Below are 25401 nucleotides of genomic sequence, written 5' to 3'. Positions count from 1 at the left end.
GTGTCTGAACAAAGGATCTGCATAATTATTACCATGTGATATTTCAGTTTTTGTTTTTTAATAAATTTACAAAAATTTCTACATTTCTGTTTTTTTAGTCAAGATGGGGGCAGAGTGTACTTTAATGAGAAAAAAAAATGAACTTTTTAGAATTTACGAAATGGCTGCAATGAAACAAAGAGTGAAAAATGTAAAGGGGTCTGAATACTTTCCGTTCCCACTGTATAATTAAGTGTGTCATTAAGAGTGCCTTAAGTACTACTAAGATCCACTGCTTGTTGCTCTCTTTGCAATTGCTGACCAATGATCTCCTGGATGTGCTCAATGGGAGACAAGTCAGGAGACATTGCAGGCCATTGTAGTACACACATGGTCAAAATTGTTGGTACCCCTCATTTAATGAAATAAAAACCCACAATGGTCACAGAAATAACTTGAATCTGACAAAAGTAACAATAAATTACAATTCTATGAAAATGAACAAATGAAAGTCAGTCATTGCTTTTCTAAATTATTATTTATTATTATTGCGTCATTTATTCCATGGCGCTTTACATGTGAAAAAGGGGTATACATAACAAAAACAATTACAACAATCTTGAACAAAACGTGACGGCAACTGGTACAGGAGGAGCGAGGACCCTGCCCACGAGGGCTCACAATCTACAAGGGATGGGTGAGGATACAGTAGGTGAGGGTAGAGCTGGTCGTGCAGCGGTATGGTGGAGCGATGGTTACTGCAGGTTGTAGGCTTGTCGGAAGAGGTGGGTCTTCAGGTTCCTTTTGAAGGTTTCCACGGTCGGCGAGAGTCTGATATGTTGGGTGTAGAGAGTTCCAGAGTAGGGGGGATGCATGGGAGAAATCTTGTATGCGATTGTGGGAGGAGGAGATAAGACGGGAGTAGAGAAGGACATCTTGTGAGGATCGGAGGTTGCGTGCGGGTATGTACCGGGAGACTAGGTCACAGATGTATGGAGGAGACAGGTTGTGAATGGCTTTGTATGCCATTGTTAGGGTTTTGACAAGCAATGAAAAACAATTACAATAATGTCAGTTTTAATTTGCGTTATTAAAAAGTAATAAACATCACAAATCAGCAAATAACAGACATATTTGGTGTCTCTGTAATCCTAACGACCAACAACACAACACAGCGATCAGATTATTTACGGGGATTGGTAAATGGTTTAAAAAACTGGCGTGATTGATATTTTTTCTATATTAAACCCATAAAAAATGTAATAAAATGTAACGCTGAGGCCGTGTTCAAGCGCAGGGCTGCCATCAGCACATTACTGACCTTACTAGTGTATGGGGCCCAGTGAGCAGAAACAAAGAGGAGGTACTCAGACCACAGAACTCCTGTGCATAATGTCACTAGTGATGACTGTATTACCTGTACACTATTTACAGAGCGCCTGTGCATAATGTCACTAGCGATCACCGTATTACCTGTACACTACATACAGAGCGCCTGTGTATAATGCCACTGGTGATCCCTGTATTACCTCTACACTATATACAGAGCTCCTGTGTATGTCACTAGTGATCACTCTATTACCTGTACACTATATACAGTGTGCCTGTGTATAATGTCACTAGTGATCACTCTATTACCTGTACACTATATACAGAGCGCCTGTGTATAATGCCACTGGTGATCCCTGTATTGCCTCAACACTATATACAGAGCGCCTGTGTATAATGTCACTAGTGATCACTGTATTACCTGTACACTATTTACAGAGTGCCTGTGCATAATGTCACTAGTGATCACTGTACTACCTGTACACTGTATACAGAGCACCTGTATATAATGCCACTGGTGATTCCTGTATTACCTGTACATTATATACAGAGCTCCTGGGTATATTGTCACTGGTGTTCCTTGAATTACAAGTAAACTGACACTATATACAGATAACCTGTGTATAATGTAACTGGTTATCCATGTACAATATATATAGTGCTCCTGTGTATAATGTCACCAGTGATCACTATATTACCTGTACATTATATACTATATATAGAGCTCGTGTATAATGTCACTGGTGATCACTGTATTACCTGTACAGTATACACTATATACAGAGTACCTGTGTATAATGTCACTGGTAATCCCTGTACACCAGGGGTAGGCAATTCATTTTCCAGAGGGGCAACATGAGAGACCGTGAGTGTTGTGGAGGGCCAAACCAGTAGGCTGAAATTAACTGCTCAATATTAATAACATATTAATTATAATTACTTTATATTAATTGTATCACTTAAAATTGAGCAGAATTAAGTATGCTGACATCCCCTATATACCATTTGAGCACACACATAGCCTCCTATATATACCGTAAGAACCTCCACACAGCCTCCCCATGTCCAGCAAGAGACACCCCATGGCCAACTCCCAATGTCAAGCAGGAGACCCCTATAGCAAACTCCCAATGTCCAGCAGGAGACCCCCATGGCCAACTCCCAATATCCAGCAGGAGACCCCCATGGCCAACTCTCAATGTCCAGTAGGAGATCCCCATGTCCAGCAACTGACCCCCCATGGCCTCTGCATGTCCTGCAACTGACCCCCCATGGCCTCCCCATGTCCAGCAACTCACCCCCATAGCCATGAAAAAAACACCAGCACCTCACCACGCTCCCGTTCCCCCGGCGCTGTGCCTCTCTCTGCTCCAGTCGGCAGTGCACTGCTCAGCTGAGCTGACGCGATGACATGACGTCAACGCATCAGCTGTCTCACTCGGTGATTGGTGGAAGAAGGGGCTGGCGGCGCCATCTTCCACCAGTGCAGTCACGGCTGTCTGCATCCTGAGGATGCACATAGCGGTGACAAGAGGGCAACGGACAGGCAGGGGAGCGTGCAGTGCGACCAGCAGACCACGGCTGTCTCGGTCCGCGGGCTGGACGGGGACAGCCACAGGGACGGATGTGGCCCGCAGGCCGCACTTTGCCCAGGCCTGCTGTACACTATATACAGAGCTCCTGTGTATAATGTCACTGGAGATCCCTGTATTACCTGTACATTTACACTATATACAGAGCTCCTGAGTATAATGCCACTAGTGATCCCTGTATTACCTGTATACTGACACTATATACAGAGATCCTGTGTATAATGTCAGTGGTGATCTCTGTATTACTTGTACACTGACACTATACACTGTATACTATATACAGAGCTACTGTGTATAATTGCACTTATGGTAATATTATTTTTCGCTTATATTCCTCTGTTACACACCCTTCGCTCCCCAGACCGGTGGAGGCAGCTGATCGATGGTGAACTCCAAAGACTGATCTATTCCTAGGTCTGAATCTGTCATTAATGGAGAAGACAATCACTTGCTTATCACAGTGGGAACAGCTGCCAAGATAAATGAGCAAAGCACAATATGGAGGGAATACAGCACTATATGGATGAATACAGCGATATATTCAGGGTAAACAGTACTATGTATATGGGGGTATATAGCAGGAGATGGAGGATATATATCACTTTATAGGGGTATACACCAGGATGTAGAGGGTATATAGCACTATATAGGGGTATAAAGCAGGATATAGAGGGTATATGGCACTATATGGGAGTATACACCATTATATGGAGGGTATACATCAGGATGCGGAATGTACACGGCACTATGTGGAGGATATATAGCTGAATACGGAGGTATATAGCACTATGTGGGGGTATACAGCAGGATATGGAGGGTATATAGTACTACATGGGGGTATACAGCAGGATATGGAGGGTATATAGTACTACATGGGAGTATACAGCAGGATATGGAGGTATATAGCACTATATGGGGGTTGATTGGCTGAGCCCTGAATATGAAATCCCTGCACAACGGCTGATAGTTCCTCCCGCTCTTTGTTCTCCTCAGTGTCACACGTGGTGCAGAGCGCTATATGGAGGGTAATAACATCATGTGGCCGTATACAGCGCTATATGGAGGGTAATAACATCATGTGGCCGTATACAGCACTATATGGAGGGTAATAACATCATGTGGCCGTTTACAGCGCTATATGGAGGGTAATAACATCATGTGGCCGTATACAGTGCTATATGGAGGGTAATAACATCATGTGGCCGTATACAGCGCTATATGGAGGGTAATAACATCAAGTGGCCGTATACAGCGCTATATGGAGGTATTATAGAGCGCTATATGGAGGGTATGTGGTGCTATTTAGGCATAGACAGCATCACAAGGAGGAATACAGCACTATACTGAGTGTATGAGGCATTACATCATGGTATACAGCACTATAAGGAGGTATTACACTATATGGAGGAATACTGTGCTGCACGGAGGGTATAATCTTTTTATATAGCGCCAACATATTCCGCAGCGCTTTCCGTACATCTTCATCGCTGTCCCCATTGGAGCTCACAATCTGAATTCCCTATCAGTGTCTTGACCGCATCCTGTGCAGGAATACAGCCCTGTATGGTGGTATAAGGTTCCTATACAGCGCTATATAGAGGTACAGAGCACATGGTGGAGTACAGCACAATATGGGGTGTATATATATATATATATGGATATCTCACCCCCATATAAACCACACTGTGCTGCCACATGGGAGGTGAGGACGGTGCAGTAACAGGGTCACACTGCAAAGCTCAGTGCTGCCATCAGGAGGGCATCTGCCCATATTACACTCCGTCTCCTCTAGTGCACGGTGCCAGTCACAGATCATGGACCAGACAGCGGCTTTATTACTCAGCACCTCACACTACAAGACATGGCGGCTGAGGATGGAGCAGGAGCAGATATCGAAGCAGTCAGTGCCAGGTCATAGACCATTAGTGCCACTGTGCCAACCCAGTAGTGTCAGGATCATACCCACTGCCTGGTGCAGCTATATCCCCCGTATGCTCCACAGATCTGTACATACAGAACATCACCCCCGAGATCAGCGGCGCCAGCTCTTGTGGTGACGGTGTGGGTGGCTCTTAGAAGAGCCTTTGGGTTGTGTGGATGATACAGGATCAGCGGCGCTCACTTGCTCTTGCCTGACTTGCTGCTCACCTTGCTGCTCTCGGTCTTCTTGGGCAGCAGCACGGCCTGGATGTTGGGCAGGACGCCCCCCTGGGCGATGGTCACCCCACCCAGCAGCCTGTTCAGCTCCTCGTCATTGCGCACGGCCAGCTGCAGATGGCGGGGGATGATGCGGGTCTTCTTGTTGTCCCGGGCGGCATTGCCGGCCAATTCCAGGATCTCAGCGGTCAGATACTCCAGCACAGCAGCCAGATAGACCGGAGCGCCGGCGCCCACCCTCTCAGCATAGTTACCCTTGCGGAGAAGCCTGTGCACACGACCGACCGGGAACTGCAGTCCTGCCCGGGATGAGCGGGTCTTGGCTTTAGCACGGACCTTCCCTCCTTGTTTGCCGCGTCCAGACATCACTGCGCTCAGTTATCAGCAGATAGAGAAGTCTCTTGTGTGGGAAGTGTAATGACTCCTGCGCCTTTTATAACCTGCTGCTGCCCCGCCCTCCTCTCCTGCCATTGGCTGGATCTGAAGTCACCTATAGAAACAAGACTTGTGGAAACACCAATGAGCTGCAGTGGGCGGAGATTATTAGTGAACATTGGTCACATGACTTTCTCACCCAATAGTACAGCGATCTGACAGCATTGCTCATTTGCATGGCCGGTCTATAAATACGGCCGCTCTGGGAGGAGCAGGATCATTATTCTCTCTCTCTCCAGTGAAGAGAACATTTTGCTATCATCATGCCTGAACCTGCCAAGTCTGCATCAGCAGCCAAGAAGGGCTCCAAGAAAGCTGTGACCAAGACTCAGAAGAAGGACGGCAAGAAGCGGAGGAAGAGCAGGAAGGAGAGCTATGCCATCTATGTGTACAAGGTGCTGAAGCAGGTCCACCCTGACACCGGCATCTCCTCCAAGGCCATGGGCATCATGAACTCCTTTGTCAATGACATCTTTGAGCGCATTGCAGGGGAAGCCTCCCGCCTGGCTCACTACAACAAGCGCTCCACCATCACCTCCCGGGAGATCCAGACCGCTGTGCGCCTGCTGCTGCCCGGAGAGCTGGCCAAGCACGCCGTGTCCGAGGGCACCAAGGCCGTCACCAAGTACACCAGCGCCAAGTGATCTGCTCCAAGCTCTGCTCCACCAACCCAAAGGCTCTTCTAAGAGCCACCCACCCCGTCTACATCAGAGCTGTGGCTGCTTGTCTGTGTTCTGCAAGAAATTCCGTGCAGGAACGCATTGCAAAAAATATAGTTGACCACCAGGATGGATCCATGAAAGAGAAGTTATGCCTAACCTACATGTTAGACTTCTGAGAAGGTAAGTGCTATTATGGTTGTTAGTCATGCGTCCGATGTGATATATCTGGACTTTGCAAAGGCGTCTGACGCTGAACCACACAACAGCCAGAAGCCGGGACTAGGTCCAGTATGCAGATGGGTGAAGAACTGGTTAAGGGACAGGAAACATGTTTTAAATGGTAGATTTTCTAAGTATGATATTGCCAGAAGTGGGGACCTCGGATCTGTACTGGGAGCAGATGTGGGCGAAGCACAGAACTGTTGGGGATTTTGAATTTCCCGCTCTTTTTACTGTCCTTTTTCCACTTTCTATCATGAGGATGTTGGTCACAAATGGTTCTGATAGTGAAGTATACCCTACATATCCAGCTGTATACCCCCTTATAATGCTATATACCATCCATATAATGTTGTATACCCTTTATATAGTGCTATAGATTCTCCATATACTGCTGTAAATCATCATGTGCTGTATACTCCCCATATAGTGCTCCGTATACCCCCATATATACCAGATATTCAGATCTCGCAGCCCTATATTGGAGACCACCCTATTGATCATTTACAGTCCCCACAAACCCCTGCACCATAAATGAAAAGTGCTTCAGGAACTCATCCCTTCTCCTGAAACACCCTGACCCCACAATAAAGAGGTCAGATAAGGCAGATCACTGGATCACCACCTTTTTCTGCTGCTCCTCTTTACAAAGTGTGAATTCTGCCTGATGCAAAGCTTTTACCTCTACATCAGGTGATTCATCTAATAATCTGTTAGGTGGGGACCACAAGGATCTGGACTGGGAGCAGTAGGGGCCAAAAAGAGGTTTGGAATAATTATCTTTAATCTCTTCATTAATGACCTTGTGAAGGAGAGTAAAGTTCCAGTCTACAGAAAAGAAGGACTTGGGAGTTCTGGTTACAAGTTGAGCAATCAATATCAGGCAGCAGCAACAAAAGCAAATAAGATTTGAGGATGTATAAAGAGATCATTTGATCCCAATGTATTTGTGGCCTCTAGATATTTATAGAGGGGTAGCCTTTATAATATGGGATCCAGTTTGGGGCTCCACGTCTTAAAAGTATTAAAGGTGTCACCTAGATTAACATTAGCATGTTATGAAGGACTCCTGCTGGTCACCTCTCACTTAATGAACCCATTCTCTGAGCACTGGGTCCTAGTGCCCTCTGCTTCCAGTGTTCTCCTGGTAATGGGGGAGGATGGGCTGTTAACTCTTTCAGTGCTCAGCTGCATTTTCAGCAGTTTCTCAATGTTCAGATTGGTGTACACAGAATCATATAGGGAGTATACCAGCAGTATATGGAGAGTGCAGTCCAGGGGTAAAGAGCTCTATATGGGGGTTATATAGCACTATATGGATGAGGGTATAAAGATCATATGAGCAGCACGATGAGGATCTAAACACTGAATGGATTGTATGCTGCATTATATATAGGAACAAAGCACTATATGGAGGTATACAGCATATATGGAGGGTATACAGCACTATATAGGGGTATACAGCACTATATAGGGGTATACAGCACTATATAGGGGTATACAGCACTATATAGGGGTATACAGCACTATATGGAGGGTATACAGCTCTATATGGAGGGTATACAGCACTATATGGAGGTATATAACACTATATGGAGGGTATATAACACTATATGGAGGGTATACAGCGCTATATGGGGGTATACAGCGCTATATGGGGGTATACAGCGCTATATGGGGGTATACAGCGCTATATGGGGGTATACAGCGCTATATGGGGGTATACAGCGCTATATGGGGGTATACAGCGCTATATGGGGGTATACAGCGCTATATGGGGGTATACAGCGCTATATGGGGGTATACAGCACTATATGGGGGTATACAGCACTATATGGGGGTATACAGCACTATATGGGGGTATACAGCACTATATGGGGGTATACAGCACTATATGGGGGTATACAGCACTATATGGGGGTATACAGCACTATATGGGGGTATACAGCTGTACATGGAGGTATACAGCTGTACATGGAGGTATACAGCACTATAGACCTGTCAGTGACCCGAGCAGGAGTCACCGGGGAGGAGTCAGCTCTGTGACCGGATGTAACATCCTCGCGATAAAAGCGGGAAAATGACAGGAAAAAGGGCGGGAAATTCAACCTCCCCAACAGTTCTGTGCTCCGCCCACATCTGAGGAGAAGCCGCAGCTCCTGCTGCTGGGGGAGGGGCTGCTGACCGCCCTGTGCCCGGATGGCTGCAGTCTGCTCTGCGGGGACTGGGAACATCGGCCACTAAAGGGTTAACACCAAGTGTCTGCGGGGAGGAGCTGATCCTGTGCTGCCTGTGGGCGGAGCCATAGCCCTACTGAGCGCTGATTGGCTGAGCGCTGAATATGAAATCCCCGCACAACGGCTGATAGTTCCTCCCGCTCTTTGTTCTCCTCAGTGTAACACAGTGGTGCAGAGCGCTATATGGAGGGTAATAACATCATGTGGCCGTATACAGCGCTATATGGAGGGTAATAACATCATGTGGCCGTATACAGCGCTATATGGAGGGTAATAACATCATGTGGCCGTATACAGCGCTATATGGAGGGTAATAACATCATGTGGCCGTATACAGCGCTATATGGAGGGTAATAACATCGTGTGGCCGTATACAGCGCTATATGGAGGGTAATAACATCGTGTGGCCGTATACAGCGCTATATGGAGGGTAATAACATCATGTGGCCGTATACAGCGCTATATGGAGGGTAATAACATCATGTGGCCGTATACAGCGCTATATGGAGGGTAATAACATCATGTGGCCGTATACAGCGCTATATGGAGGATAATAACATCATGTGGCCGTATACAGAGCTATATGGAGGGTAATAACATCGTGTAGCCGTATACAGCGCTATATGGAGGGTAATAACATCGTGTAGCCGTATACAGCGCTTTATGGAGGGTAATAACATCGTGTGGCCGTATACAGCGCTATATGGAGGGTAATAACATCATGTGGCCGTATACAGCGCTATATGGAGGGTAATAACATCATGTAGCCGTATACAGCGCTATATGGAGGGTAATAACATCGTGTGGAGGTATACAGCGCTATATGGAGGGTAATAACATCATGTGGCCGTATACAGCGCTATATGGAGGGTGATAACATCGTGTGGCCGTATACAGCGCTATATGGAGGGTAATAACATCATGTGGCCGCATACAGTGCTATATGGAGGGTAATAACATCATGTGGCCGTATACAGCGCTATATGGAGGGTAATAACATCGTGTGGCCGTATACAGTGTTATATGGAGGTGTTACACGTGGTGCAGAGCGCTATATGGAGGTGTTACACGCGGTGCAGAGCGTTATATGGAGGTGTTACACGTGGTGCAGAGCGGTATATGGAGGTGTTACACGTGGTGCAGAGCGGTATATGGAGGTGTTACACGTGGTGCAGAGCGTTATATGGAGGTGTTACACGTGGTGCAGAGCGTTATATGGAGGCGTTACACGCGGTGCAGAGCGTTATATGGAGGTGTTACACGCGGTGCAGAGCGTTATATGGAGGGGTTACACGCGGTGCAGAGCGTTATATGGAGGCGTTACACGTGGTGCAGAGCGTTATATGGAGGTGTTACACGCGGTGCAGAGCGTTATATGGAGGCGTTACACGCGGTGCAGAGCGTTATATGGAGGCGTTACACGCGGTGCAGAGCGTTATATGGAGGTGTTACACGCGGTGCAGAGCGCTATATGGAGGTGTTACACGTGGTACAGAGCGCTATATGGAGGTGTTACACGCGGTGCAGAGCGCTATATGGAGGGTAATAACATCATGTGGCCGTATACAGCGCTATATGGAGGGTAATAACATCATGTGGCCGTATACAGCGCTATATGGAGGGTAATAACATCGTGTGGCCGTATACAGCGCTATATGGAGGGTAATAACATCGTGTGGCCGTATACAGCGCTATATGGAGGGTAATAACATCATGTGGCCGTATACAGCGCTATATGGAGGGTAATAACATAGTGTGGCCGTATACAGCGCTATATGGAGGGTAATAACATCATGTGGCCGTATACAGCGCTATATGGAGGGTAATAACATCATGTGGCCGTATACAGCGCTATATGGAGGGTAATAACATCATGTGGCCGTATACAGCGCTATATGGAGGATAATAACATCATGTGGCCGTATACAGAGCTATATGGAGGGTAATAACATCGTGTAGCCGTATACAGCGCTATATGGAGGGTAATAACATCGTGTAGCCGTATACAGCGCTATATGGAGGGTAATAACATCGTGTGGCCGTATACAGCGCTATATGGAGGGTAATAACATCATGTGGCCGTATACAGCGCTATATGGAGGGTAATAACATCATGTAGCCGTATACAGCGCTATATGGAGGGTAATAACATCGTGTGGAGGTATACAGCGCTATATGGAGGGTAATAACATCATGTGGCCGTATACAGCGCTATATGGAGGGTGATAACATCGTGTGGCCGTATACAGCGCTATATGGAGGGTAATAACATCATGTGGCCGCATACAGTGCTATATGGAGGGTAATAACATCATGTGGCCGTATACAGCGCTATATGGAGGGTAATAACATCGTGTGGCCGTATACAGTGTTATATGGAGGTGTTACACGTGGTGCAGAGCGCTATATGGAGGTGTTACACGCGGTGCAGAGCGTTATATGGAGGTGCTACACGTGGTGCAGAGCGGTATATGGAGGTGTTACACGTGGTGCAGAGCGTTATATGGAGGTGTTACACGTGGTGCAGAGCGTTATATGGAGGCGTTACACGCGGTGCAGAGCGTTATATGGAGGTGTTACACGCGGTGCAGAGCGTTATATGGAGGGGTTACACGCGGTGCAGAGCGTTATATGGAGGCGTTACACGTGGTGCAGAGCGTTATATGGAGGTGTTACACGCGGTGCAGAGCGTTATATGGAGGCGTTACACGCGGTGCAGAGCGTTATATGGAGGCGTTACACGCGGTGCAGAGCGTTATATGGAGGTGTTACACGCGGTGCAGAGCGCTATATGGAGGTGTTACACGTGGTACAGAGCGCTATATGGAGGTGTTACACGCGGTGCAGAGCGCTATATGGAGGTGTTACACGCGGTGCAGAGCGCTATATGGAGGCGTTACACGTGGTGCAGAGCGCTATATGGAGGCGTTACACGTGGTGCAGAGCGTTATATGGAGGCGTTACACGTGGTGCAGAGTGCTATATGGAGGCGTTACACGCGGTGCAGTGCGTTATATGGAGGTGTTACACGTGGTGCAGAGCGCTGTATGGAGGTGTTACACGTGCAGAGCGCTGTATGGAGGTGTTACACGTGGTGCAGAGCGCTATATGGAGGTGTTACACGTGGTGCAGAGCGTTATATGGAGGTGTTACACGCGGTGCAGAGCGCTATATGGAAGTGTTACACGCGGTGCAGAGCGCTATATGGAGGTGTTACACGTGGTGCAGAGCGGTATATGGAGGTGTTACACGTGGTGCAGAGCGCTATATGGAGGTGTTGCACGCGGTGCAGAGCGTTATATGGAGGTGTTACACGCGGTGCAGAGCGTTATATGGAGGTGTTACACGCGGTGCAGAGCGTTATATGGAGGTGTTACACGCGGTGCAGAGCGTTATATGGAGGTGTTACACGTGGTGCAGAGCGCTATATGGAGGTGTTACACGCGGTGCAGAGCGTTATATGGAGGTGTTACACGCGGTGTAGAGCGTTATATGGAGGTGTTACACGTGGTGCAGAGCGTTATATGGAGGTGTTACACGTGGTGCAGAGCGCTATATGGAGGTGTTACACTTGGTGCAGAGCGTTATATGGAGGTGTTACACGTGGTGCAGAGCGTTATATGGAGGTGTTACACGTGGTGCAGAGCGGTATATGGCCTTGTATAGCGCTATATCGATGTATATTGTACTATAAAAAGTCATATAGCGCTATATGGGCTTACAAAGCATTACATGGAGGCTATATGGCATTATTTGGGCATAGACAGGATAACAAGGAGGATTTCAGCAGTATGACAGTATACAGCCCTGTATGGCAGCATATATTCACTATGGATGGGGAGTATGCAGCACAATATGTGGTTAAGTATCACTGTACGGAGGGGGCATACAGCACAATATAGGGATTTTAAACTCTTATTGGAGTCTATACAGCACTATATGGGGGTACATAGCACTACATGGTGGCATACAGCAACTATATGGGGTGTGCATATATATATTTGGATATCTCACCCCATATACATCAAGTGTGAGTTGTGGTGTCCATGCACCACACTCTGCAGCCACATGGGAGGTGAGGACGGTGCAGTAACAGGGTCACACTGCAGAGCTCAGTGCTGCCATCAGGAGGGCATCTGCCCACATTACACTCTGTCTCCTCTAGTGCACGGTGCCATTCACAGATCATGGACCGGACAGCAGCTTTATTACTCAGCACCTCACACTACAAGACATGGCGGGTGAGGATGAAGTAGATGATATCGAACCAGTGAATGCCAGTCACAGCACCAGATCATAGACAATCATCAGTCCCACTGATCCGCAATCGGTGAGGGGGTAACCTACCACCTATTGCTAAATAACTTTTCTCAGACTATTCCCAATATTCTGCATCTCACTGCAATTCATCTCCTTCCTCTAATCCCTTATACCCCTGTCAGAACCAATTGAATTAATTCTGAATAATATGATGCATGCAGACTGTACCTTACTGGCCACCACCGCACTCTAATCAGCATCTCTGTTTATCCATTCCTCTTACAGGTACGTGACCCAACTTTGCCATCCTGATTTCCATGCAGCCTTCCCTATATCTCTCTGCTCCTACTATATACTAATGGTACGTGACCCAAGTTACACTACCCACCCCCCACTTTCATTTATGACCCTGCTTACTGAACCTTTGAGTATCCTACATCTGGTTCAGCCTTAATCAGCTGATCAAGATGAGCACAGACCACTCCCATCTGGTTCACAGCTGAATGCATTCTGTTACAAATATATTGAGAGCCAGGAGTTTGTGTCAGACTTCAGTCTGTGTCCCTCAGCTTAAATGTCCATTAGCTGAAGTGTCTGAAATTTGAATTAATTCTGAATTGAATCTGAAGTGAACTGAAGGTAACTGGATACTAAGTCACAGTAAACAATGTTTGTCTTTGTTCTCACTCTCACCCCCTTAATCCTTCACTTCTTTCAACCACCCCTAATCCCTACACCTGGAAAGGAACTCTTCATCTCTCCCTCCATTCTCCCCACCCATCTCACCTCCTCCTTAGAGCTATTCCACAACATACAATCCTTTGTCTTCAAACACAGACAGCCACCTCATGCCCTCTCCTGCTCCCACCTAATAACACTTTCTCTACTCCTCCTTACTGCTGGCGACATCTCTCCAAATCCTGGCCCTCCTCACCACATCCTTACATTTACTTCCACCTCCTACCCCCGATCTATCCCAAACTCTCATAACCCTTATACCCATCCGCCCAGCCCCCGCTTCCCCAGTTCCACTAACAGGAGCTCTATGGAACGCTCGCTCTGTCTGCAATAAACTTTCCTACATTCACGATCTCTTCATCACTAACAAGCTTTCCTTCCTCGGCATCACTGAAACCTGGCTCACCCCCTCCGACACAGCCTCTCCTGCTGCACTTTCGTATGGCGGATTACACCTCTCCCATACCCCCCGCCCCACCAGCAAGCACGGTGGAGGAATAGGTTTCCTCCTCTCAGAAAACTGCCCCTTCACCCAGATCCCACTGCCGCCCGCAATTACTCTCCCGTCTTTTGAAGTGCACTGCGTGCGCGTCTACTCCCCATCCAACCTCCAACTGGCTGTCATCTACCGCCCCCCAGGATCAACCACCACTTTCTTTGAACACTTCACTTGGCTGCTTCATTTCCTCTCCGTTGACATCCCCACTATCCTCATGGGCGACTTTAACATCCCCATTGACACTTCCCTCTCAGCTGCCTCTAAGCTTCTATCCCTCACTTCCTCCTTTGGTCTTACTCAGTGGTCTTCCACACCCACCCACAAAGATAGCCACACACTGGACCTCATCTTCACCCGCCTCTGTTCCCTATCTAACCTCTCTAACTCACCTCTCCCTCTTTCTGACCACAACCTACTCACGTTCTCTTCTCTCTCCTCCCCGGGGCAACAATCCCCACTCCACAAACTTGCATACCCTCGCAGAAATCTCTAACACCTTGACCTACACTCACTCTCTGAATCCCTCCTCCCTCTTACAGACATTAGTTCCTTACATGATGCAGATGCTGCTGCCACTTTATACAACACCACAACAGCTGCAGCTCTCGATTCGGTCGCCCCCCTCACGCATACCAAAGCTCGCACAATCAACAGACAACCCTGACACACCAGCCTAACTAAAGAACTACGACGGGCCTCCAGGGTTGCTGAACGTAGATGGAAAAGATCCCACTCCCATGAGCACTTCATCGCATTCAAACTGTCCCTCACTACCTTCAAGTCCACACTCACTGCAGCAAAACAAACATACTTTGCATCTCTCATATCCTCCCTGTCTCACAACCCTAAACAACTATTCAACACCTTAAATTCTCTCCTCCGTCCCCCAGTGTCTCCTTCCTTTCCTCTCCTCTCATCTCAGTCGAAGACTTTGCCTCATTCTTCAAGCAGAAGATTGACACCATCAGACAAAGCTTTTGCCTAAAGCTCCCACAGCCCCTCCCCACACCTACTCAACCCTCTTCCTCCAAAACCACCTTCTCCACCATTTCTGAAGATCAACTTTCCTCTTTACTCTCCAAATCACACCTCACCACCTGTAAACTTGACCCAATCCCGTCCCACCTCATCCCAAACCTTACCACTATCTTCATCCCAGCTCTAGCCCACCTCTTCAACCTGTCATCAACAACTGGTGTTTTCCCCTCATGCTTCAAACATGCCTCAATCACACCCATCCTCAAAAAGCCCTCCCTTGACCCATCCTCTGTGTCTAGCTATCGCCCCATATCACTTCTCCCTTATGCCTCAAAACTACTGGCACAACATGTCCATTCTGAGCTGTCCTCCCACCTCTCCTCCTGCTCCCTCTTTGACCGCCTACAATCTGGTTTCCGACCGCACCATTCTACTGAAACTGCACTGACTAAAGTCACAAACGACCTACTAGCCGCCAAATCTAAGCGGCACTACTCTGTCCTCCTCCTCCTAGACCTGTCATCTGCCTTTGACACAGTGGACCATTCCCTCTTACTACAGACTCTCTCATCTGTTGGCATCACAGACTTGGCCCTATCCTGGATCTCCTCATACCTAACAGAACGGACATTGTGTCTCCCACTCACACACCACCTCCTCATCTCACCCCCTATCTGTCGGTGTCCCCCAAGGTTCAGTTCTAGGACCCCTGCTCTTCTCCATCTACACCTTAGGCCTGGGACAGCTCATAGTCTCATGGCTTTCATTATCACCTCTATGCTGATGACACACAGATCTACCTCTCTGGACCCGATATCACCTCCTTATTAACCAAAATCCCACAATGTCTGTCCGCTATTTCATCCTTCTTCTCTGCCAGATTTCTAAAACTTAACATGGACAAAACAGAATTCATCATCTTTCTGCCATCTCATTCAACCCTCCCAACTGACCTATCTATCAACGTCAATGGCTGCCCACCCTCCCCAGTCCCTCAAGCTCGCTGCCTTGGGGTAACCCTGGACTCGGAACTCTCCTTCAAACCACATAGCCAAGCCCTTTCCACTTCCTGCCGACTCCAACTCAAAAATATCTCCCGGATCCGCACATTCCTAAACCATGAATCTGCAAAAACACTAGTCCATGCCCTCATCATCTCCCGCCTTGACTACTGCAACCTCCTGCTCTGTGGCCTCCCCTCTAACACTCTTGCACCCCTCCAATCTATCATAAACTCTGCTGCTCGACTAATCAACCTGTCCCCCCGCTATTCCCCAGCCTCTCCTCTCTGTCAATCTCTTCACTGGCTCCCCATTGCTCAGAGACCCCAGTTCAAAACCCTAACCATGACATACAAAGCCATTCACAACCTGTCTCCTCCATATATCTCCAACCTAGTCTCCCGTTACATACCTGCACGCAACCTCCGATCCTCACAAGATCTCCTGCTCTACTCCCCTCTTATCTCCTCCTCCCACAACCGTATACAAGATTTCTCTCGTGCTTCCGCCCTACTCTGGAACTCTCTACCCCAACGTATCAGACTCTCGCCTACCGTGGAAACCTTCAAAAGGAACCTGAAGACCCACCTCTTCCGACAAGCCTACAACCTGCAGTAATCACCGCTCCATCATACCGCTGCACGACCAGCTCTACCCTCACCTACTATATCCTCACCCATCCCTCGTAGATTGTGAGCCCTCGCGGGCAGGGTCCTCGCTCCTCCTGTACCAGTCGCTGTCACATTGTGTTCAAGATTATTGTAATTGTTCTTGTATTATACCCCTTTTTCACAAGTAAAGCGCCATGGAATAAATGGCGCTATAATAATAAATAATAACCAATCTGTTAACACGTTCTCTGTCAGTGCAGCCACATATTTCCCGGGGAGAACAGTGGAATACAGAAGCAGCCACAGCTCTGATATAGACGGGGTGGGTGGCTCTTAGAAGAGCCTTTGGGTTGTGGGTGTAGAGCTTGTAGCAGATCACTTGGCGCTGGTGTACTTGGTGACGGCCTTGGTGCCCTCGGACATGGCGTGCTTGGCCAGCTCTCCGGGCAGCAGCAGGCGCACAGCGGTCTGGATCTCCTGGGAGGTGATGGTGGAGCGCTTGTTGTAGTGAGCCAGGCGGGAGGCTTCCCCTGCAATGCGCTCAAAGATGTCATTGACAAAGGAGTTCATGATGCCCTTGGCCTTGGAGGAGATGCCAGTGTCAGGGTGGACCCGCTTCAGCACCTTGTACACATAGATGGCATAGCTCTCCTTCCTGGTCTTCCTCCTCTTCTTGCCATCCTTCTTCTGAGTCTTGGTCACAGCTTTCTTGGAGCCCTTCTTTGCCGCTGGTGCAGACTTGGCAGTGAACTGCGTGCGGCCGTGTCTGGTGAAATGCCGGCAATCAATCTGCACCGGTGGTCCTGTACAGATGTCGGGTAAGCTACCCCGGGCCCCGACAGTGAGTGGGCCCCTCTAATGGTCCAGGGCCCCGGCACTTGCCCAGGTGCACCGAGTGCTGACGCCGGCCCTGCCTGCAATGCAGGGCTGCCAACAGGAATTTCAGGGCCCAATAGTGGCAAAATTTTCAGGCCCCCTTGACACTCCGCCTCCACCCCAGCTCCGCCTTCATCCCTCAAACCTGTCACAGTCACACCGCCCGCTCTAGGAAAAACTCCACTTCTGCACCACCTCCTCACCAATCACACATTAACAGTTCCTATCGAACACCATCTATCTATATATATAATTGTCTTATCCCGTCTGTCCAGGAAATCCCGCGTCGCTCATTGGTCTGGCAGCGGCCAATCAGCGCCGTGGGATTTCTGAAAAAAAGATGGCGGCTGTTAGCGGCTCATCTGCCGGACGGAGGTTTACGGCGATGCAGCGGGAAGATGAGCGGCGCAAGCAGCACAACTACCCCGACTGGCGCCGCTGACTTCCATGCGGCTAACGTCGGAAGATCAGCGGCTTGGCCCGCTGATCTCCCGACAGCAAGTGTGAACGGAGGACCGGGGAGCGGCGCCGCCGGTCGGGATGCTTCTGCTGCGAGTAGCCGCTCATCTCCCGGCTTCTCGCAGCAGAAGGAGCCGCACAGGCAGCGCCGCTCCCCGGTCCTCGCTAATACGGAGCCGCACAAGCAGCGCCGCTCCCGGGCCCACACTAATACGACGCTGGTTGGTCGCGGTGGCCAGCCGCGACCAATCAGCGAGATGTCCGGCAAATTTAAACGCCGCTCTGCTGATTAATCGCGGCCGGCCACCGCGACCAATGAGCGAGATGGGCGGCAAATTTAAACGCCGCTGTGCTGATTGGTCGCGCCCAGCGTCGGCAGCCAATCATCGATTTTGGCGCCACATTTAAATAGCCTCCGCGACCAATCAGTACAGCGGTGTTTAAATGTGGAGCCAAGATCGGTGATTGGTCGCGGCCGATATTTAAATTTGGCGCCTAAATCGGTGATTGGTCGCGGGCCAAGACCGCGACCAATCACCGATTTGTGCGGCACATTTATATAGCGGCCGCGACGAATTGGATGTCAGCGCCGCTCCCCGGTCCTCCCTTCACACCCTAGCCGCATGGATGTCAGCGGCGCTGCCTGTGCGGATACTTCCGCTGCGAGAACCCGGGACATGAGCGGGCGCTCGCAGCAGAAGTATCCCGACCTGCAGCGCGCGCTCCCCGGTCCTCCCTTGACACCCTAGCCGCTGATGTCCCCACAGTATCCGCATGGTGTTAATAAGGTCCGGACATTTGTGTTAAAAATCGCTGATTGGTCGCCGACACTATTTAAATGTGGCGCCAAAATCGTTGATTGGTCGTGCCCAGCGTCGGCGACCAATCAGCGATTTTTAACACAAATGTTCGGACCTTAGTAACACTATGCGGATACTGTGGGGACATCTGCGGCTAGGGTGTGAAGGGAGGACCGGGGAGCGGCGCTGACATCCATGCGGCTAGGGTGTGAAGGGAGGACCGGGGAGCGGCGCTGCGGGTCTGTATACTTCTGCTGCGAGCAGTCGCTCATCTCCCGGCTTCTCGCAGCGGAAGTAGCCGCACAGGCAGCTGCGCTCCCCGGTCCTCACTAATACGATTCCGCTCCCCGGTCCTCACCAATACGATTCGCTGATTGGTCGCGCTCTCCGCACGCGTCCAATCAGCGAGATTGGCGCCAAATTTAAACAATGCTCTGCTGATTGGTCGCGGCTGGAGTCCACGACCAATCAGCAGTATTGGCGCCAAATTTAAACCCCGCTCTGCTGATTGGTCGCAGTTGCCGGCCGAGATCAATCAGCAGTATTCGCGACAAATTTAAACACCGCTCTGCTGATTAGTCGCCGTCCGCGACCAATCAGCAATATTGGCGCAAAATTTAAACACCGCTCTGCTAATTGGTCGCGGCTGGAGTCCGCAACCAATCAGCAGTATTGGCGCCTAATTTAAACCCCGCTCTGCTGATTGGTCACGGACGGCAACCACGACCAATCAGCAGTGTTGGCGCCAAATTTAAACAATGCTCTGCTGATTGGTCGCGGCTGGAGTCCACGACCAATCAGCAGTATTGGCACCAAATTTAAACCCCGCTCTGCTGATTGGTCACGGACGGCAACCGCGACCAATCAGCAGTATTGGCGCCAAATTTAAACCCCGCTCTGCTGATTGGTTGCGACCGCCGGCCGCCACCAAAATTTAAACACCGCTCTGCTGAATGGTCGCGGCCGTGACCAATCAGCCATTTTGGCGCCAAATTTAAACACCGCTCTGCTGATTGGTCGCGACCGCCGGCCGTGACCAATCTGCGATATTGGCGCCAAATATAAACCCCGCTCTGCTGATGGGTCGCGTTCGCTGGCCGTGACCAATCAGCATTATTGGTGCCAAAGTTAAACCCCGCTCTGCTGATTAGTCGCGGTTACCAGTCACAAATTATCAGCGATTTTGGTGCCAAATTTAAACACCGCTCTGCTGATTGGTCGCGACCGCCGGCCGTGACCAATCTGCGATATTGGCGCCAAATATAAACCCCGCTCTGCTGATGGGTCGCGTTCGCTGGCCGTGACCAATCAGCATTATTTTTGCCAAAGTTAAACCCCGCTCTGCTGATTAGTCGCGGTTACCAGTCGCAAATTATCAGCGATTTTGGTGCCAAATTTAAACCCCGCTCTGCTAATTGGTCGCGGATGCCGGCCGTGACTAATCAGCATTATTGGCGCCAAATTTAAACACCGCTCTGCTGATTGGTCACGGTTGCCGGCCGCAACCAATCAGCAGTATTGGCGCCAAATTTAAACCCCGCTCTGCTGATTGGTCGCGGTTGCCGGCCGAGATCAATCAGCAGTATTGGCGCCAAATTTAAACACCGCTCTGCTGATTAGTCGCGGTCGCCGTCCGCGACCAATCAGCAATATTAGCGCAAAATTTAAACACCGCTCTGCTTATTGGTCGCGGTCGCCGTCCGCAACCAATCAGCATTTGTGGCGCCAAATTTAAACCCTGCTCTGCTGATTGGTCGCGGTTGCTGGCCGACATCAATCAGCAGTATTGGCGCCAAATTTAAACCCCGCTCTGCTGATTGGTCGCGGTTGACGGCCATGACCAATCAGCAGTATTGGCGCCAAATTTAAACCCCGCTCTGCTGATTGGTCGCGACCGCCGGCCGCCACCAATCAGCGATTTTGGCGCCAAATTTAAACCCCGCTCTGCTGATTGGTCGTGGTTGCCGGCCGCGACTAATCAGAATTATTGGCGCCAAATTGCCGTCCGCGACTAATCAGCATTATTGCCGCAAAATTTAAACACCGCTCTGCTGAATGGCCGTGACCAATCACCATTATTGCCGCAAAATTTAAACCCCGCTCCGCTGATTGGTCACGTTCGCTGGCCGCGACCAATCAGCATTATTGGCGCAAAATTGAAACCCCGCTCTGCTGATTAGTCGCGGTTACCAGTCGCAAATAATCAGCATTATTGGCGCCAAATTTAAACACCGCTCTGCTGATTGGTCCCAGCCGTGACCAACCACCATTATTGGCGCCAAATTTAAATAACGCTCTGCTGATTGGTCGCGACCGCTGGCCGCAACCAATCAGCATTATTGGCGCCAAATTTAAACCCCGCTCTGCTGATTAGTCGCGACCGCCGGCCGTGACCAATCTGCGATATAGCCGCCAAATTTTAACACCGCTTTTGTGATTGGTCACTTTTGCCGGCATCAACCAATCAGCGATTTTGGCGCCAAATTTAAACACCGCTCTGCTGATTGCGCCCTGTCGGCCGCATACATATTCTAGAATACCCGATGCATTAGAATCGGGCCATCATCTAGTCTATATATATATATATATATATATATATATATATATATATATATATAATCGTCTTATCCCTTCTGTCTGTCTTTCTTTCTGTCTGTCTGTCCAGGAAATCCCGTGTCCGGCAGCGGCCAATCAGCGCCGTGGGATTTCTGAAAAAAGATGGCCGTTAGCGGCTCATCTGCGGGACGGAGCTCAGCGGCGGTGCAGCCGGGAGATGACCGGCGCGAGGCGCTCATCTCCCGGCCGGTACCAGCAGCAGGACCTCGACCGCCAGACCCATCTGCGGGACGGAGATGCAGCCGGGAGATGACCGGCACGAGGCGCTCATCTCCCAGCCGGTAGAAGCGGAAGGACCGCCAGCGTCGCTGACCTCCATGCGGAAGGGAGGACTGGGGAGCGGCGCTGCGGGTCGGGATTAGTGTTGAGCATTCCGATACTGAAATATCGGGTATCGGCCGATATTCACTGTATCGGAATTCCGATACTTAATTCCGATACTTTTATAATATCGAATACCGGAATCGGAAGTTCCCATAATGCCTGCGCTCTGCAGTGTCTGTGAAGGATGACAAGCTGGATGGCAGCGCTCAGCTGCGATCCAGCTTGTCATCAGAATGCCATCCCAGCGTGGGAGAATTCTCCTGACTGTTTAAAAGCCGGCGCGCGGTAAAAAGCCGCCGGCTTTTAAACAATCACGCAGCCCCATACTGCTTCCCACCCCGATCCTCCGCTCCCCTCGCCACCTCCAATCCCAATCGTAAATTAGGACCGGGCGGGGAGTGCAGCACCAAGGAGCGAAGGACCCGGGCGGGGAAGCCGGCAGTGAAAAGACTTCACCGCCGGCTTTCCCGTTCTGTGCTGCGCTTTCCCGCCGGTTATTTCAAATGAACAGCTGAGGTATCAGGTGATGCCGATCAGCTGTTAATTTGAAGTAGCCGCGGTGCCCTCAGAGGGTTCATGTGAGTTCATGCTTGACTGCATGAACTCACATCAACTTTCCCACGGCCGCACAGGTCAGCCACTCCTCCCAAACCCGTCATGATTAGTGTGTGCGGGGTGTGTGTGTGTGTGCGGGGCAGGGGCGGAACTACCGACCGTGCAGCCGGTTCATTGAACGGGGGCCCCGAGGGAGAGGGGGCCCCTCCAGCCTCCAGCAGGGCCGCCATCAGGGCATGTCTGCCCTGACTCCAGTGTGGGGCCCGGCCGGTAGGGGCCCCCTCGGAGCCCCCCCTCTTGTGCGTCTCTCTCCTCATGGGGCCCCCGGCCCCATGCTAAGCGCCGGGTCCGGGACATCAGCGCTGCGCTGCTCTGCTGCGGCAGCGCCTTTATGATTCCCCTGACTTCTGGTCATGTGACCGCGCCGTCACATGACCGGAAGTCAGGAGAACCTGGTGTCAGCGATTTGGACGAGCGCCAGGATTCTGCAGGGATCGCATGGGGGTAAGTATAACAAGTTTTATTTTTTTTTTTTAAATACAATTAACTAGGAGTGGGGGGAAATGGGAGATGCACATGGGGGGGAAGGGGAATGGGAGATGCACATATGGGGGGGGGGGGGATGGGAGATGCACATGGGGGGGAAGGGGAATGGGAGATGCACATATGGGGGGGGGAAATGGGAGATGCACATATGGGGGGGGGAAATGGGAGATGCACATATGGGGGAGGGAAATGGGAGATGCACATATGGAGGGGGGGGAAATGGGAGATGCACATATGGGGGGGGGAATGGGAGATGAACATGGGGGGGAATGGGAGATGCACATGGGGGTAGGGGGATGAGAGAGGTGCACATGGGGGGAGGGGGATGAGAGGTGCACATGTGGGGGAGGGGGATGAGAGAGGTGCACATGTGGGGGAGGGGGATGAGAGAGGTGCACATGTGGGGGAGGGGGATGAGAGAGGTGCACATGTGGGGGATGAGAGAGCTGCACATGGGGGGGTGGTGAGAGCTGCACATGTGGGGGGATGAGAGATGCACATGGGGAGGGGGATGAGAGATGTGCACATGGGGGGGATGAGAGCTGCACATGGGGGAATTGGGAGAAAATGAGCTGCACATGGGGGAATTGGGAGTAGGGGGATAATGAGCTGCACATAATGAATGTGGGGTGGGGGAGAGTAAATGATGATGGGGTGGGGAGAGCACGGACATGATATAATGAATTGGGGCAGGGGGTGCATGTAAATAATGAATGCGGGGAGCAGGAAGTATAGAGTAGGGGGCGTTGCGGATGCAGGAGTGTAACTGGTAACAAATTGGTGGAAAGAGTAGAGGTTCTAATTAAATTATATATTAAGTGCCTATTTACAGTTAATGGGGGCACCGTGGTGGATTACAATTTATATTTGGAATGGTGGGTGGCATAATAACTATATATTAATGGTGGGTGCACGTCTGTATTCAGCTGCGTAATGTAGAAGTTGGGGAATGTGCTCTAGATAACTGTGTTATTTTATGCAGAGACGAGTCCTGGCTGGAAGACGTGATGGCGGTCTGTGCTGGATGAAGGAGAAAAGCGTAGCTGAAGGACTTCACCTAGAGACGTCACCAGTGAGTCAGTGTATTACATGTACACTTACACTATATACTATGTACCGGGCTCCTGTGTATAATGTCACTGGTGATCACTGTATTACCTGTACACTGACACTATATACAGAGCTCCTGTGTATAATGTCACTGGTGATCACTGTATTACCTGTACACTGACACTATATACAGAGCTCCTGTGTATAATGTCACTGGTGATCACTAGATTACCTGGACACTTAAATTATACATACCATGTATAGAGCTCCCGTGTATAATGACACTTATGGTAATATTAGTAATGTGGTGGTAATATGTGGTCTGGTCATGGTGTGGCAGTTTTTCTTCCTTCTGTGTGGTATTATTCGGTCACTATGTTGTGGTAATATGTGGTCTGGTCATGGTGTGGCGGTATTCCCTGTATGTGGTATTATTGGTCATTTAAAAAAAAATGTATATGACACATTCCCTTAAAGAAAACGAAATAAAAATATATCTAAAAAGAGTATTGGATGTTTTAAGAAAATTTTAATAGGTTAGAGTAGGGCCCGGCCAGAAGAGTCTACCTTATCGTGGTGGCGGCTTTAAAAATCTTTTGGCCAAAACAAAAGCTGCTGGCTATGTATGTGCCGCCGTCACATGGCCGAACGTCAGGAGAACCTGGTGGCAGCGACGTGGACGAGCGCCAGGATTCTGCAGGGATCGCATGGGGGTAAGTATAACAAGTTTTATTTTTTTTAAATACAATTAATTAACTAGGAACGGGGGGGATGAGATGCACGGGGGGGGTGAGAGATGCACATGGGGGGGGGGTGAGAGATGCACATGGGGGGGGGTGAGAGATGCACATGGGGGGGATGAGAGATGCACATGGGGGGCGATGAAAGATGCACATGGGGGGCGATGAAAGATGCACATGGGGGGGGATGAGAGATGCACATGGGGGGGTTATGTTTACATAACTTTGTTGCCTTATGAAGGGCAGGGGGGGGGCCCCAAAAATTTCTTGCACAGGGGCCCACTACAGTCTGTGTCCGCCCCTGGTGCGGGGTGTGTGTGTGTGTGCGGGGTGTGTGTGTGTGTGTGTGCGGGGTGTGTGTGTGTGTGCGGGGTGTGTGTGTGTGCGGGGTGTGTGTGTGTGCGGGGTGTGTGCGGGGTGTCTGTGCGTGCAGGCAGACATAGGCCGATGTGACACTACTACTCCCATCGGCCTATGTCTGTCCCCCGTCCACTCCTGCCAGCAGGATCAGCTCGATGGGAGCAGTAGTTCCCATCAGCCTGATCCTGCTATTTAAATTGCCCTACTGTGTCCCCAATAAATTTTAAATACATGTCATTGGTGGCCAGTGGTTACCTAAAAGAAATTAGTTCATACATTACCTGTCCCCGCCGATCGCCACCTAAAATAAAGTAAAAAATAAAAAACTACACCTATACTCACCTAGACACCTAATTCCCCGAAGCCATCGATCTCCTG

General features: G+C 49.8%; 3 protein-coding genes across 3 annotated transcripts; 1 reads left to right on the top strand and 2 right to left on the bottom strand.

The window, feature by feature from the left end:
• Window positions 1-4703: 4703 nt before the first annotated feature.
• LOC141231518 (histone H2A.J) lies at window positions 4704-5423 on the bottom strand. The gene has a single exon (XM_073667716.1). The coding sequence runs from the start codon at window positions 5421-5423 to the stop codon at window positions 5019-5021; it is 405 nt and encodes a 134-aa protein (XP_073523817.1). The 3' UTR covers window positions 4704-5018.
• Window positions 5424-5732: 309 nt separating this feature from the next.
• LOC141231524 (histone H2B 1.1-like) lies at window positions 5733-6136 on the top strand. Its single transcript, XM_073667722.1, has one exon. It carries the CDS (start codon window positions 5756-5758, stop codon window positions 6134-6136), a length of 381 nt encoding a protein of 126 aa, XP_073523823.1. The 5' UTR covers window positions 5733-5755.
• A 10936-nt stretch (window positions 6137-17072) lies between these two features.
• On the bottom strand, window positions 17073-17709 carry LOC141231516 (histone H2B 1.1-like). Its single transcript, XM_073667714.1, has 2 exons — window positions 17693-17709; window positions 17073-17463 (listed from the first exon to the last, which is right to left on the bottom strand). Exons 1-2 carry the CDS (start codon window positions 17707-17709, stop codon window positions 17073-17075), a joined length of 408 nt encoding a protein of 135 aa, XP_073523815.1.
• Window positions 17710-25401: the final 7692 nt, after the last annotated feature.

The sequence above is a fragment of the Phyllobates terribilis genome, unplaced genomic scaffold (genome assembly GCF_046119375.1).
Source record: "Phyllobates terribilis strain yellow unplaced genomic scaffold, ASM4611937v1 Scaffold_510__1_contigs__length_1275624, whole genome shotgun sequence".
NCBI lineage: Eukaryota > Metazoa > Chordata > Amphibia > Anura > Dendrobatidae > Phyllobates > Phyllobates terribilis.
Note: the sequence above shows the minus strand (reverse complement) of the source record. Positions and strands in the feature narration are given on the sequence as shown.

What these genes read in the sequence shown, in the direction of transcription:
- LOC141231518 (XM_073667716.1), bottom strand. Translation starts at nt 5,423, where the DNA reads ATGTCTGGACGCGGCAAACAAGGAGGGAAGGTCCGTGCTAAAGCCAAG.
- LOC141231524 (XM_073667722.1), top strand. Translation starts at nt 5,756, where the DNA reads ATGCCTGAACCTGCCAAGTCTGCATCAGCAGCCAAGAAGGGCTCCAAG.